Source organism: Molossus molossus, unplaced genomic scaffold (genome assembly GCF_014108415.1).
Source record: "Molossus molossus isolate mMolMol1 unplaced genomic scaffold, mMolMol1.p scaffold_m16_p_6, whole genome shotgun sequence".
Classification (NCBI taxonomy): Eukaryota; Metazoa; Chordata; class Mammalia; order Chiroptera; family Molossidae; genus Molossus; species Molossus molossus.
In genome coordinates this window covers 4,009,021-4,024,951 of record NW_023425399.1, presented here as the reverse complement: position 1 = coordinate 4,024,951, position 15,931 = coordinate 4,009,021, and the positions used below count along the sequence as shown (strand labels likewise).

At 58.5% G+C, this 15,931-nt stretch overlaps 1 protein-coding gene across 1 annotated transcript in view; it reads right to left on the bottom strand.

Annotated features, from left to right (window-relative positions):
- Positions 1 to 15,931, bottom strand: part of BMP7 (bone morphogenetic protein 7) — a 72,391-nt gene that overhangs the window by 32,992 nt on the left and 23,468 nt on the right. The window contains exon 2 of the mRNA XM_036244592.1: positions 8,321 to 8,513. Coding sequence (XP_036100485.1) covers positions 8,321 to 8,513 — 193 coding nt within the window. The remainder of the gene's footprint in view (positions 1 to 8,320; positions 8,514 to 15,931) is intronic.

Genomic DNA, 15,931 nt, shown 5'->3' with positions numbered 1-15,931 from the left:
CCTATCTGAGCAGGAGCTTTTCTTCCCTGCTACAGATGACCGCTCACGACCAAATCGAAAAATAGTAATTCTCTCTGTCTCCTGCCAAAAAGGCTAAAGCAATTACAGGCCCTGATATGAAACACAGATGTTAATACATTTGGAAAAATAGGCTCCTATAGGCGAGCAGAGGTCCAAGGATGAAGTGCTTGGAGTTAAAGCCCGAATCGAGTTACACGGCCGGCCCTCCATCCCGACGCCTGCTCTCCCAGCTCCGCTCCAGGGCAGGGGCCTGGGGCCTCGGCACCAGGACACGGGTCCTCTGCGTCCAGATGAGAACCGATCCGCCCTGGGGTACCCGCTGCCAGGCACACAAGCTCTAAATAATATAATTATAATCACCATAGGGAAAGTGCCCCGAGATCGAAAAGTATTCTAATTACGGGCAATTTTCACTTTTTGGAAATTGGGCTCAGATGCGGGACAAAGATTGCAAACAAGGCGTTCTCGGGTTTCAGTTCTGGAAGAGGGACTCGTGGGGAGCTTGCTGGGTGGACCGGCCCGGGGCGGGGGGCCGGGGCGCGGGGAGGGGTAGGTGGGGCGAGCGCACCCTGGCTGGGCTCACTCGGCAGCAGGTATGTGTTTCGCAGGCCCCCGCACTGGGCAGGCGCTGGGTGCTGGAAGTGCCTCCGTGCGGGACCCTGTCAAGTGGGGAAGCCCAGGCCCCACGAGGCCAGACCCTTCTCTCACCCCTTCACGCACACGCGCTCTGCTCCGTGCCAGGCTCCAGGGACAAAAGATGCATCGGCCCTGCTGGGGCGAGCGGGGAGTCTCTCTCTCCTCTCCTGTTTCCCCAGTTACCGATTCCTAGACTGCCGTGAGGGGGAGGAAGCTGTGTCCCCCGGGCGAGGGAGACAGTGGCCGGGACCTCCTGGTCGGTGAACCGGGGTGGGTGAAGGTGCCGCCTCACCTCCGGGGCTGCGGTGGGAGGGACCGCGGGGTCTGCTGCACAGCCTTGCTCACTACCATCCCCTTCGTCGTCATCAGGGCTCCCGAAGGCGGCCACCTCGTCTCCCAGGCCAGGGAGGCGTTGCCAAAACAGGGGGGAGCGAAAGTGACATGGTGGATTCACGAGGCAACCGCCAAATCGACTGAGATGTAAAAGGAGCGGCCCTTGCCCACAAGGCAGGTGCACGGGGGGACCACTTCTAGGGACATGTGCTCACCTTGACCTTCAGTCCGGCGTGAATCCCCGTGGAGGTGGGAACGGAGCAGACGGAGGCAGAGCCTTGCAAATGCTCCTTGGCGTCCCCGTGGGTATTACCCTCCCCGAGAAGGGCGCTGGATCCCATCCACTAGCTGTGGGGACTGTCCACGGCCTGCCCACTCCTGGGAGGGGAGGCAGGTGTGGGGCCTCCACCCTCATTAAACGGGTGCAGTGACTCGCCCGAGGCCCCTCAGACCCTCAAAGGAACAGAATGGAGCAGGGAGCAAGTCCATGCTGGGGAGCTAAAAAAATCCTCAGTGCCGCCCTGGCCAGTTTGGCTCAGCGGTTAGAGCATCAGCCTGCGGTCCGAAGAGACCCGGGTTCAGTTCCCGCTAAGGGCACGTACTTCGGTTGCAGTTTGTCCCTGGCCCTGGTTGGTCGTGCGGGTGGCAGCCACTCGATGTGTCCCTTCACGTCGATGTTTCTCACTCTCTCTCCCTTCCTCTCTCTCCCTCCCACTCTATCTGAACAAAAAATGGAAAAATATCCTCGGGTGAGGATTAAAAAAAAAAAAAAAATCCTCAGTGCCGAGGCGACACCAGGACCATCACATCAGGATTCTAACGGTGGGGCCCCAGAACCCCGGAGTTTTACCTGTGACCTGGTTTTTAATTCGACCTCTAGTGTGTGGCCTTGGGAGGGTCATCGGACTGCTCTGTGCCCCAGTGACCTCGTCCGCAAAACGGGAGAAAACAGACTTCTCGGGGCCTCCGTGCGGAAGAAGACAGGGTGCGTGCCTCTTGCCCAGCACCAGCCTGTCCCTCGCACGCACCCACCAAATGGGACCTGTCACCACTGACTCCGCCCACCACCCATCCTCTCCGAAAAGCCGGGCTCGGGATGGATTATGGAAGGAAATAAAAGGCACAAAGATGAAAGAAACCACCAGGGCCCACCAGATGGCCTCAGCCCGCAGGACAGGAAGCCAAGGGGCCATTTGGGGCCAGGATGCTGGGCAGGGCAGGCGGGCTGCACTGTGACCGGCACTAACTGGATTGGGCACAGCGTTTCCGTCTCGGCCAACGCGCTGTGACAGATCGAGGGCTTTGCCAGAGTGGTGCCCTTGGGCACACGAGGACCCCACGGGGAACCGAGAGACATTACTGGCCCTTGTCTCCTGCACAAGCCGCTCTGAGCCGGGCTCTGGGGTGGGGCCTGGGGAAAGGCAGCGAGGAGAGCTGAGGTCCCTTGACCGGGCCGCTCTCTGCCCTGCTCTCCTCTGACCTCCCGGGGCAGCCCAGCAGGGCCCTGGCAGCCGCTGCTCTCTCCTTACCCTGGCACAGGCCCCTGGGGCGCCGAACCGGAAACTGAGAAAGCAGCTCCCAACCAGAGCCCCAGGGCCGAGGTGTGGTGGCTAGAAACGGAACCAGGAGACCTGGAACCAGGCACGGAGGCCTTCGGGAGCAGCAAGAAAGCTCCAGAAGCTTCTGGAAGCCTCCAGAGCCCAAGGGATCTGTACCCTCGGCCAGCTGCTACCCTGTCATTCAGACAGTCAGTCAGGACTTGGACCTCACTCGCATGGGAGAAACACTGTCGTCTTTAAGAGACCAAGCAAAAAGGTACCCGGGGACCTGTATTAGGAGAAATCTCTCCCCTTCCATCTCGTGGGCTAAGACGGCTCACAGAGGAGAGAAGAGCGATCTTAGCCACTGTCCATAGCGCTGGCTACACAGGAGATCATCTGGGAGCTTTAAAAAATACTCCAGCCTTGCCTGGCCAGTGCAGCTCAGTGGTTGAGCATGGACCCCTGCACCAAGAGGTCGCCGGTTCGATTCCCGGTCTGGGCACATGCCCAGGTTGTGGGCCCGGTCCCCAGTGGGGGGGCATGCAGGAGGCGGTCAATGTTCTCTCTCATCAATGTTTCTATTTCTCTCTCCCTCTCCCTTCTCGCTCTCTCTAAAAAAAAAAAAAAAAATCAATAAAGAAAAAAAAATGTTTTTAAATACGCCAGCCTCTGCGGTGTTGGGCTGGAAAAGCCCGTGAGTCTCGGGCGTGGCCAAGGCCGAGAACCGCGGCTCAGCGCACCGGCTCCCTGTCTGGGTCCCAGGCGAGGGATCGGTGAAGTGGAAAGCACCAGGGCAATGCTGTGGCCAAGACCGTGAGCCCAGAGCCTCAGACCCGAGTTCGGTTCCACCTCTGCCACGTTCCAGCTGCATGATCTCAGGTGAGTCGCTTCTCCCTCTGAGCGGTCTCGACACCTGCTAATGGGAATGACGAGTCTTCGTACGGCCATTTGCAAGGCACGCAACCAAGGTGAAGTGTCCAGCACAACCACAGGTGACAGGCCTGGGGCAGCTGGCGGGATGTGCCTGCAGGGCGACCCTGTCCCTCTGCCCAGACGTGCTCACGGCGACTAAAGTCAGGAAAGGTCAGAAGCTTGCTACCTAGTACTTCGCCCTACTCAGCACGGGGAAGACAGGAGGGTCTGAGGACCCGCCGCCCTGCAGCCACCCTGGGGTGCAATGCTCTCCCAGCAAGGTGTCCCGGCACCCGGCACACATGCACCTTTCTCCTTGGACCCAATCACAAGGCTGTCCCCTTGGGTGGGTCAGAAATGCAGAAGCTCGGGCACTGCCCCCGCCAGCGGACCCCGAACCGCATTTTCACCAGATCCCCAGAGCCCCGTGGCTGAGCGGAGCTGCTAAGGGGCGAGGATGCCACTGGGCTGGGGTCGGGAGCTCTGAGGGATGCGTCCTTCTCAGAGGACAAGGTGAGACATGAGACAGGTGCGTGAGTGCCTGCAGAGTTGGAGGCACTGCCGAGGACACCAGCGACGCTTCCTCCTTGTGTGGAACCGGGGGGGGGGGGCGCTGGGGGCACAGCACTTGCCTCCTCCCTCCTCGTGGCCTGAAGGGAGCTGGCAAGCCGCCCCTGGCGTCCCTCTCCAGCCCATTGCGGTGACAGCTCCCTCTTCCTCAGAGTGACTCAGGCCGCCACTGATCCAATCTTGGCCCCGGAGACCACTCTGAGGTCACCCTCCTGGCAGCCAAAGTCCCTGAGACGGACCAAGGGACATTTTTCGTCCAGCTGCCAACCACATCTAGGCCTGGGCAGTGCCTGGCGCCCTCTGAGCGGGTCTGCTGCCCTGCAGGCCTGCGGTACCCCCGGGCATCTCACAGAGCACCCACATCGCCCTTCAAGGAGCACCCACATCGCCCTTCAAGGAGCAGGCTGGGCCCTGCAGGGGGAGATGCTGCCGGTTTCCATGAACGGAACCTGTCATTAACCAGTGCGACCCCCACCAGACACCCTCCCCTCCGGCTGGAACCAGACTTGCGACAAGAGACAACAGGGGCCCAGCTCCAGGGGCCCCACTGGTCAGGTCCTGGGCTTGGGGTCCAGAAAAGAAGGGCTCCCCTTACCTCTCGGCAGGGAGCCGTGCCAAGGCCACTGACCCCAGAACTACCTCTCAGCCCCCACGCGGCCGCAGCCTGCCAGGGGCGGTCCAGCACGCCGCTCCAGCTGTCTGGGGCCACGCTCCAGCTGGGCTTCGTAGAAATTCGATCTGGATTCCGAGATCAAGAGGCCTGGGTGGAAAGTGGCCGTCACGAGGGAAGAGCCGCTGAGGCCGACCGAGCCTTCTAACCCCCGGCACCCCCAGGGCTTTCCTGGGGCTCAGGCAGAGGCTCGCCAGAGAGCCAGCTGTCCCAGCTCCGCACAGCTGGGCGGCCAGCAGCAATGAGGCCACGGCCCGAGAGGGAGCAGGCCGGCCACACAGCAGGGGGGTGTGGCAGGATCCGGGCTCCTCTCAGGGACTCGGATCAGCCTCGGGCCTTCAGCTTAAAGAAAACGCCTGGCCCCGGGCTGAGGAAATGCAAACCCGGGCTCTGCCTCCACACAGGCTCTGGCTTCCATCCCCAGCGAAGACTGAACCGCTCAGAGGTTTAGCAGAGGAGGAAGGCAGCGCCACAGCTAAACCTGGGCTCCCCACTTTCCTAAGACGGTCCCTGCGTCCCCTGGGATGCTGCTGAAGATGATGGCGACGGGGAAGGTGGTGACGGCAATGAGGGTGGTGGTGACGGTGATGGTGATAACGATGGTGATGATGGTAATGGTGGTGACGGTGATGATACTGATACTAGTGAAACTTCACTGAGCACTTACTATGCTATGAGTATGTTAGTCTCCTTTGTCCTCACAACTCTGAGAGGTAGATGCACTCACGATCCCCATTGCACAGAGGAGGAAACTGAGGCTCCGAGGGGCGACTCCTTCCCAAGACCACACTGGTACATAGTGCGGGGACTCAAACCCACACTCTGGGGAATCACTTAATAGCATCATCGGGCTTCTGCATTTAAAAAACAAAACAACCGCCCTGGCCGGTTTGGCTCAGCAGTTAGAGCGTCAGCCTGCGGTCCTGAGAGACCCGGGTTCGGTTCCCGCTAAGGGCATGTACCTTGGTTGAAGTTTGTCCCCAGCCCTGGTTGTACGTGCGGGTGGCAGCCACTCGATGTGTTCCTTTCACATCGATGTTTCTCTCTCTCTCTCTCTCTGTTCCTCTCTCTCCCTCCCACTCTACCTGAACAAAAAAATGGGAAAATGTCCTCGGGTGAGGATAAAAAAAAAAAAAAAATGGTGATGATGGTAATGGTGGTGATGGTGATGATACTAATATTAGTGAAACTTCACTGAGCACTTACTATGCTATGAGTATGTTAGTCTCCTTTGTCCTCACAACTCTGAGAGGGAGATGCACTCACGATCCCCATTGCACAGAGGAGGAAACTGAGGCTCCGAGGGGCGACTCCTTCCCAAGACCACACTGGTACATAGTGCGGGGACTCAAACCCACACTCTGGGGAATCACTTAATAGCATCGTCTGGCTTCTGCGTTTAAAAAGCAAAACAGCCCACCCAGAAATAAAAAGCGGTAATTAAAAAATGTGTAACCTTTTAACTTCTGGAGAATGAGACCTACTTCCGTCTTTCAGGAGCAGACAGGACATTACGGGTCTAAAGCGAGCAGCCCCTGCGCCCTCCCACAGCCTCTCGCTCCGGCCCCTGCTCTGCACCTGTCACACTGCAGCCTCCGCTCAGCTGTGGCTCCTAGAGGGGCAGGGACTTGGGTCTGCTGACCTCCAGTGCGGGACACAGCAGGTGCTCAGACATTTGCTGACAGGGGACCCAGGCACCCAAAGCTAGGCTGAGCATTCCCGGAGATCACCTATGGCCAAACTGCTTGCCGGGGGCAACCTGCTACACCTACAGCTGTCCCACCTGTCCCTCTTCCAACCACGGTGACTCGGCCCTCTCTCCCCTGGGCCCTTCAGACCCAGCCCCTGGATCTAAGGCAGGGTGGGGGAGGCAGTCACCTCGAATCAGGACGGACCAGGTGCCCACGGCATCAGGTGGCCCAGGCAGAAAGACAAACTGCTGCTGGCGGCCTGATGGGAAGCCACAGGCTCCTGCTCCACCTGAGCGAGGACTCTGGCTCACCCTCCCCGCCTCCTCCGCTCCCTTCTGTGCTACCTGCAGCCCACACTCAATGGCCCGTCCCTGCCATAGACCTTGAAGTTCCCCAGAGATACTCCACCCCCAGTGCCAGATCCTCCCTGTCATTCAAATGTCCCCCCACTCAACAGGGCCATCAGTGACCACCCAATGACCATATCGGGCCAGCTGGTCCACCTGCTTACCTGTTCACTGCCTGTCTTCTTCACGTCTTATCAGGGGGTCAATGGTGTCCCCCATAAAGACATGCTCAAGTCCCACCCCCGGTACCTGTGACTGAGACCTTATTTGGAAATGAGGTCTCTACAGCGGTAACTAAGTAAAATGAGGCCACCCCAGTGTGGGGTGGGCCCCTCATCCACATGGAGCGGTGTCCTTCTAAGAGGAGCGAGGCACACAGAGAACGCAGGGTCAGAGGGCGCGGTCCCAGGGCACCTTGGTTCAGGCCTCTGGCCTCCAGAGCTGAGAGAGAACACATTTCTATTGTTCCAAGTCACCCAGCCTGTGGGCCTTCGTCAGGGCAGCCCCAGGAACTAGTACACCCCTCGGCCAAGGTTTTAGAGGAGGCTCCTGCCCTGGACCCCGCACCACATGGCACTGCATTCGAAGGGGGGCTCTAAAATGCAAATTGAATCCACAGCGAGACACCATTTGTCACCCGTCGGACTGACGAACATCACAACAGTCTGGTAAGAGGCCCTGTTGGTGAGCACACGGACACAGGCCTGCCCAGTGTGGCTGCTGGGAGCGTAAGTGGATGTCACCTCCATGAACAGCAGTTAGGGTCTGCCGGGTCCCCGATGTGGGTGCCACCGAGAGGGCTGCGTGGGTAGGAAGTGAGGTAACGGCGCAGGACGTCGGGGACACTCGGGAGCAGTTTGGTTTTCTCACAATGGAGGTGCTTGGCAAATGAGGGGTAGCATCCCCACGTCCCCAGTGTGGTACCAGGTCCCCATTTCAACTGAAGAGGCCAGAATGCCCATCCGAAGGAGCTGCCACCCACCTCTCTCCCATGAATTACAGGGAACAGTGTGCGGGGAGGGGTGAAGCCTGATACCGCAGGCGCCCAGAAGGCCAGCCAGTGGGGGTGCGCCGTGGTCGTGGGCACCTCGGACTGCAGAGTGGACTTGGCGGGTGTTCCAGCCCATGTCCAGCCTTCTTACCTCTCGGAAGACCTTGTGGCCAAAGGGTCTCAGGAAATTAAAACCGTTCGTGCCAGAGTTTAGTTCCCGGGCTCCTGAGTTTTTAGAAGGCTGACTGTTCTGTGCCTGTTCATTTTTGTTTGGGGGGGTGTCCCCTGAGATGATGACAAATGGCCTGACATCACATGCTGGGTTTAAGAGTGACGCATGGGGGAGACGTAGCCCTTCACAAAGCCTCCTTCCTCTTCCCCATCCCCCTCCTCCCATGCCCCACATGCCGGACCAGAACACCTGTAAGTACCCACACGGGGCCACACACCCCAGGCTCACCTGGACATCCCCTGTCCCTGACAGGGCTCGGGGACGGGGACGGTCTTAAGGCAGAGTGACGGACATGCGCCCTCTTTGGAAAGGGGAGTCAGGGCAGGGGCGGCCCGCGGCGGGCGCCCCAGCCTCCGGGTGGGGGAGCAGCACCCACCTGCCCAGCTGCTCCTGCAGCACCTGGTAGACGCGGATGCGGAAGGTCTGGTTGTCGAAGCGCTCGCGGACGTAGTCCTTGTAGATGCGGAACTCGGCCGCGGTCACCGCTTCGCCCTCGGGGATCTTGGAGAGATCGAAGCGGAACTCTCGGTGGTGGTAGCGCGGGTGGAAGAACTCCTTGTCGTGCTCCACTGGAGGGAAAACACACCGCACCAACGGCATTAGGACCGGCTCGCCCTGGCTGCAGAGTCCGCGCATCTGCGGAAGCGGGTGAAGACACGCCCGCGGCCGGCAGCCCCCGTGACAACGCCCGTGCCTGCTGACCGCTGCGGACTGCCGTCTCAGGCTCGGACCCGTGGCCGCCCTGGCAAGCAGGGGATGCCTGGGTCCGGCCTGCGGGGGTGAGTCCAGCACCGGCCACAGCCGTCCCAGAGGCCCGGGCAGGCTCGGGCCTGGAGTGAAGCCACACTCAGCCGCCAGCTAGCCGATGGGCCCGGACGAGGCCCCGAATAACCTCAGTTTCCCCATCTGAAAGTGGGGAGGAAAGCCTCCTCCACGTGTCGTCCGAGGTAAGTGATGGGGTTTGCATAAGGAGCTCAGCGTGCGGGTGGGGCTAGACAACCGTGAGCTATCACTCGCGGCATCGCGGCTCTGCCTCGTTGGGCCGGTGGTGTGGGAACCCGCGTGGGGGCTCCAAAGAAAGCGTGTGCCCTGGCCCGCTGTGGGCTGGCAGATGCTTCCTCACAGCCTCGCAGGCCCTGTCTGCAGGGTGGCCAGTTTCCGTCTCAGCTGCCCCAGTGCGGGCCGGGAGATGGACACACTGGGCCCCAGGGGCCGCTCTCCTCCCAGCGCTGAACCAACCGCCGGTCCTGATGGGGAGGGGGTTCCGAAACCCATACTTTTTTTCCCTATCCTCGCCAGAGGACATTTTTTTTTTTTTTTTAATCGTCACCTGAGGACATTTTTTCCATTTTTTGTACAGATAGAGTGGGAGGAAGGGAGAGGAAGAGAGAGAGAGAGAAACATCGATGTGAAAAGGACACATCGAGTGGCTGCCACCCGCACAACCAACCAGGGCCGGGGACAAACTGCAACCGAAGTACATGCCCTTAGCGGGAACCAAACCCGGGTCTCTCACCAGAGGACATTTTTGCATTTATTTTTCAGATAGAAGCGGGAGGGAGAGAGAGAGGAAGAGAGAAAAAGAGAAAACATCGATGTGAGAGAGACACATAGAGTGATCACCACCCACATGATCCCAACCGGGGCCAGGCACAAACTGCAACCAAGGTACATGCCTAATGGGAACCGAACCGGGACTCTCTGGTCCGCGGGCCAACGCTCTAACCGCTGAGCCAAACGGCCAGGGCAGAAACCTGTACTTTTAATTTTTTTTTTTTTTTTTTATCCTCACCCGAGGATATTTTTCCATTTTTTGTACAGATAGAGTGGGAGGGAGAGAGAGGAAGGGAGAGAGAGAGAAACATCGACGTGAAGGGACACATCGAGTGGCTGCCACCCACACGACCAACCAGGGCCGGGTACAAACTGCAACCGAGGTACATGCCCTTAGCGGGAACCGAACCCGGGTCTCTTCGGACCGCAGGCCGACGCTTTAACCGCTGAGCCAAACTGGCCAGGGCAGAAACCTGTACTTTTAAAACCACCCAGCTGCTTCTCACAGCAGCCAGGGGTTACGACCACACCCTTGGACCAGAGGCAGGAAAAGAGATGGCACGGCGGGGTGCCGGGGACGTGGCTTTGGGAAAGGACTTCAGGACAAAGTGAAGCGAAGGGCCTCAGCCTTTCTCCCCGACACGGCAGTGACGCCAGACTGAGATCACGCCACGTCACATAAACACGAGATGGGTAGGGGCCCACGGATGGGTCACCCAGGACCGCACAGCCTCGGGACCAAATGGGGCAGGGGTGAAGCAGAAGTCGTGGCGTGGGGAGGGCGCAGAGCAGCCAGGCCCGGAGGGTCCGCGGCATCCGCATCCCTTCATCTCCTGGGAGACAGAGCCCCACCTGCACTTCCTGCCTGGGGGTGGGGAGCAGCTTGGCCAGGGAGCGGGGAGACGGGGCGGGGTGGGGGACACACCTGACCAGCTCAGTGAGCCAAGAGCCTTCAGGGGCTCAGGGCTGCCACAGCTGGAGCAGGACAGGATGTCTTGAAGACGGGGCACACAGCACCAGCTGCCCAAGGCCCTTCCTCCAGGTCTCCATTGAAAAGCTATTGGGGTGAAGGCAGGGGCATTGGGGGTTGTTCCCTCCTGGGCGCAGGGGGCAGGTGACATCCTCGAGGCCAGGGCACTCTGGCCGGCACCGGGGTGGCCCTGCCTCTGGACCGCAGGCTCTGGAATCCCGGCTCCACGGGGAGAGCTGTGAGGAAAGGGCCCCCCAGGACCCGCAGTGCCGCTGTCCTCACACACTGCCCCCCTCACCCAACTGGAGCACTCCTCTTCCGACCAAGAGAAGGGGGCACTGAACGGGATGGCGAAACATGGCCCCGGCCACACTGACTCATGGAGCAGAGGGAGGGAGAGGTCTCTTGTGGCAGCTTCCAGGAAGCACGGACGCCTGGGCTTCAGGAGCCTGGGGGGTGCGGGGGGCAGGGCGCAAGCAGCCTTGACTCTGTCACCGTGGAAATGCCCGGGGCCAGCCCGTCACCCCTCGAGCTCACTCACCCTGCATGTTGGTAGGGGACGCACCTGAGACCCAAGAGGTCTGAGCAGCCTGCCCGGAGTCGGAGACTGGGACTCGGACCAGGTCCACGCCCTCCGGGGGCCTGAACCGCACATCTCAGCGGCGGCGACAGCCGGTTTGTCAGACTCACCCGTCCAGTACGCACACCAACCAGGTGTGCAGCCCTGCGGACTGTCACCCAGGGGGCCACCCGTGGAGCCCTCCGCCCCAGTGTCTCCAGCCGCAGGTGAGCTGTGCTGTTCTGCACATCGGAGGCAGCGGGGAATACAGGACCTTCTGTGCCCGGCTTCCTTCCCTCACCAGGCTCAGTGTGGTTGGTCCGCGTCACTGGACGCCCGCTCACCCTCACTGCTGACGACAGCCACACCTCACTGTCCCCCACTCGTGTGTCCCTCCGCAGTTGGGGAGCTCAGAGCTGCTGTGTGCGTCTGGGCGGGCAGGCCGAGGACTGGGCTCGCGTGTGCTCAGCCTTGGTAATGCCACCGGCTGCTCCCCCAGAGGGTTCTGGGAGTGAGCCAGGAGACGAGCCTGTCTAGGGAGGAGATGGGAGGTTCTGGGGATGAGTGTGGCCGCCCCTGTGCTTTTCTGCAGGGGGCCGGGGGGCGGTGAGGCAGCTCCCGGAGAGTGTCCTGTGCCCCAGTGAGCAGTCAGGTGCACCTACGAAACCATGGGCCCCCAGCGAGGGAGTTCCCTGCAACGTGCCCCACAGTGCCCCCCGGAGCCACCACACCACCCAACCCGAGGTCGCCAAAGACCTTAACTATGGAAAGGACACCCACCCCGTCCTCTTGCTGGACTCCATGCGGCAGCACTCAACGGTGGCCTTCCTCCTGCAGGAGCCTCGCCTTCCTGTGGCTCCCTGCACCGGCAGGCTCGGGTCACCCCCGCCCACCACTCCGGCCACCCCTGGAGACATGCCCTCAGACGTTCCCATTTACGGGCATTAACGTGGACTCTCGGGAAAGCATTCCACAGGCCAGTCCCCACCCCATGCTGACAGATCGCACAGATAAAGTCTCCTTCCAGCTGTTTCCAGAGGTCTTCCCTCCTCCTCCCCCGCAGAGCCAAACCACGGAAGGCCAGAAAGGTCCACAGTGCCCCAACGTTCAGCAAGGAGGGCTGCTCACGCGATCATGCAGAGGACCCAGCACCATGCCCGGAACAAACCTCAGTCCCCCGCCGCCAGTGTCGGGATGGACCACACCTCAAACAGCCCCCACCGGCAAACACAGCAGCCAGTTGAGCAGAAAACGGGGCTTTGGAACCCTGGTCGGTTCCCAGTGTAGGTGGATGAACAACCCAGAAGCAAGCAAGAAAAGAAGCATGCTCACCAGCGCTTGCTCTGCTGGGTCCCACACTGAGGACGCTGTGCCAATCCGATGGACCCGTGACACCGGACTGATCCCCATTTTACAGATGAGGAAACTGAGGCTCGGGGAGTCAGGTAACTCGCCCAAGGTCACAAGTTAGGTGAGTGGCTAAACTCCAAAGCCCATGCTATTGACCTTTACATTCTCCGAGCCAAGTGGCCTAAGGTCCAATCTCAGCTATTCCCCTTACCAGCTGTGTGACCTTGGCCAGCTTAACCTCTGCGTGTCCCCTTCCTCCAGGATAACAAAGGCCCCTTCTCAGAAGTTGTTGGGAAGATCATAGGAGCCAGCACTTACAACAGCCTGGCAGTTGTTACAGGGCCTCCGAAACGATGAGCTAGGGTGACCATCAGGGCAGAAGAAGCGGTTTGTGTGTGTGGATATTTACACAGTTCAGCCAAGATAACTTTATCTGGGGAAAAAGTGCAATAGAGCAAATAATACAGAAAGGTTTGAAGAAGCGTGACATTAACACAGGTACAGTCACCAAAGCCACACACCCGGTGAAGAAAGAAAACATCGATACTTAGTCACAAATATAAAGTTTATTGTAGCAGGTATATATGTGGCTTTTTTCACACATAAGATTAAATGTATCTTAACTGTCAGGACACTGAGGATATCTGAGAGTTAAGATAGCAGGGTTATAAAGTTTCTTTTTTTTAAAGACTTAAATGAATCAAGTGTCCAACTAAACTTCTTGCAACATTTGTAGCCCTGGGCGATGGCTTCCTGAGTGAATTTCCTTTGTTTTGAGACAATGAGCCTCGTCACTGTCCTGTTCTTCCTGAAACCCATCTCATCGCATGTTCTGAAAATAATCTTGTGATTTATGAAAGAAAGAATAGTCATTAAAAAAAAAAAAAAAAAAAAAAAGAGCAGTTGCCCTGGCGGGTTTGGTTCAGCGGTTAGAGCGTCGGCCTGCGGTCCTGAGAGACCCGGGTTCGGTTCCCGCTAAGGGCACGTACCTCGGTTGCAGTTTGTCCCCGGCCCTGGTCGGTTGTGCAGGTGGCAGCCACTTGATATATCCCTTTCACGTCGATGTTTCTCTCTCTCTCTCTGTTCCTCTCTCTCCCTCCCACTCTACCTGAACAAAAAAAAAAAAGGAAAAATGTCCTCGGGTGAGGATAAAAAAAAGCAGTGAATAATTCAAAGTCCAACCCAAATTCCAAGTCTCATTGTCCCCAGGTTTCCATTTGGTGTGGCAGCCACTCCATAGCATGGGCTCTGCACCATTTCCTTCCGGGACGCCACTTTAATTGGAACCACTCAGGTATAGATGGAAGCATGTCCGTGCTTTTGGGGCGGGGGGGACACAAAAACATCTTTACACTGTCTTCTTACACTACCTTAGTTGATTACCCAAGACTTGGACCTTAAAATAAGTGTCTAGGGTTGATTTCTCCCTCTGTCCATGAAGAAAACTCGATGCATATAAGTGGGCCTCCTAAGAAAACCCAGAGCCTGGGAATCCAGCTTCCCCGCTGCCTTCACCTCCCAGCACCCCGCTGGCTACGAGAGCGCACAGGCATCAACGACGACTTTCATCCTGAAAAGATTAAAAGGGCCCAAATCCCTGAGACCAATGGTAAGTCCAAAGAAAGTGGATTCCAAAAAACACCATGCTGACAGCGACCAGCCTCGTGACTGTCCCCAAAGCCGGACCGAGTGTCCTTCTTTCATAAACGCCTGGCATCGAAACTCTAAAGCTGGCCTGGGAGGGCAGGTTCTGGGCAGCAGGGTGTCTGTCAATAAAAGGCAGAGGCGGGTGGACGAGGAAGCCACACACCGCGTGTAGGCTCTCAGGACTCTGGAACATTCAGGGATGACCTCTGCCCCGTGCAAGTCCAGCTCCCCACTTCTTCCCTATCTGTGAGTCATGTGGCCACGCTTCAAAGAGGTCCCCTTTAAGCCAGATCAGGCCACTACCTCTGCAACCAAGGCAGCTCTGAGCGAATCAATCACGCGCCCAATTATATACACGCCCGGAAATGGACAGGCAGGAAACACGCCCAGGTCATAGCGGTGACCTCCAGGTGACCATTTGCCATGAAAGCTGCTGAATTTAGACTTGACAATTTCCAAGTAAAAGATGACTCCCTGACCCCTAGAAACAGGGACGAGGACTATCTCCCTCCCGAACCCCCAGCACAGCCTGCCGTTCGGTAGGGCTCCGTAAGTCTGCTGGCTGAAATACACTGCTCTTGCGTAATCCCCGTCTGGTCTTTACGTGAGCCACTGGACTCGTGACGTACACCCAGGGAGGAACACCACGCGGGGGCCTGACGCTCCACGAGCTTCCTCGATGGCAACACACCCAGAGCAGGACTCCGCAGCAAGGGCGTCCCCATGAGTCCCCTCCTCCGCCCCTTCTCCCCAGAGGTGACAGCCACCCTAACACCCAGCCCACAGGCTCATGTTGCCTGCATGGCGCTTCCCCTTCTGCGTGTGCTGCCTCCACTCACCTGCACCCCCACCGCCCCGCGTGGCTGCCTGTAGTGGAAGCCCCTCAGTTCCACTGCCTCAGTGTATTTTTTTTTCTTTATTGATTTTGAGAGAGAGGAAGGGAGAGGGAGAGAGAGAGAAACATCAATGAGAGAGAATATCAATTGGCAGCCTCCTGCACGCCCCCCACTGGGGACTGGGCCCACAACTCGGCATGTGCTTTGACAGGAATTGAACCAGCGACCTCTTGGTGCAGGGTCAACGCTCAACCACTGAGCCACACCAGCCGGACTGTATTTTTTGATGGGTATTTGGGTGTTTCCAGTTTGGGACTGTTACAGGTTGTCCTACAATGAACGTTCATGCACGTGCCATTTGGGGAACACACTTCTACTGGGGAGACGCCATGAAGCGGGACTGCCAGGCAGAGGGTCGGCTTTGGTATGTGCATCTCACTGTCTCCATGTCAAGAATGTGGGGTGACAGGATGGAGACAGTGAGGCACCGTCCCTGTAGAAATCATTCATTTTCGTGTATGTTCATCGACCCTGGTGCGCTTGTTTAGGGTGAGGGAGGTGGGGGTTCTTTAGAGGAAAGGTGGGGGAATGGAGCGATGCTCAGGGCGACCAGGAAGAACCGAGGTTGGCCAGCCCTGGAGGACAGGGAAGGGCGTGTTTAAGGCTGAGTGGTAAGAAGTCTGTTGGGAATAACAGGGAAAAGGCCAGTTGGTTCCTCATTGACAGATTCTTGGACGCCATGCCAAGGGGTCAGTCATTGACCCCCATCACCCATGACTGGTTGGGCCCACTGTTATGCTGGATGGAGCCTTGATGAACTCTCTTTTAGCCAGAGGACTGCCAGTCCCGTGAGAACAGAGACGGGAGCTCAGAGGAGGGTCCGGTGCAGGGATGCTGTCTATCCGGCATGTGTGCCCCCTTTCTCCCTTCCTGCACCCAGAGTAGGCATCACTAGACAATCACAGCACCCTTTGCTTCAACCTGACACTCAGGCAGCCACGACCAGTCCTGGCCTGCGAAAATACTGCGTTTTTCACCCCTGCTCTGACTACAGAAGAGATGGAATGGACA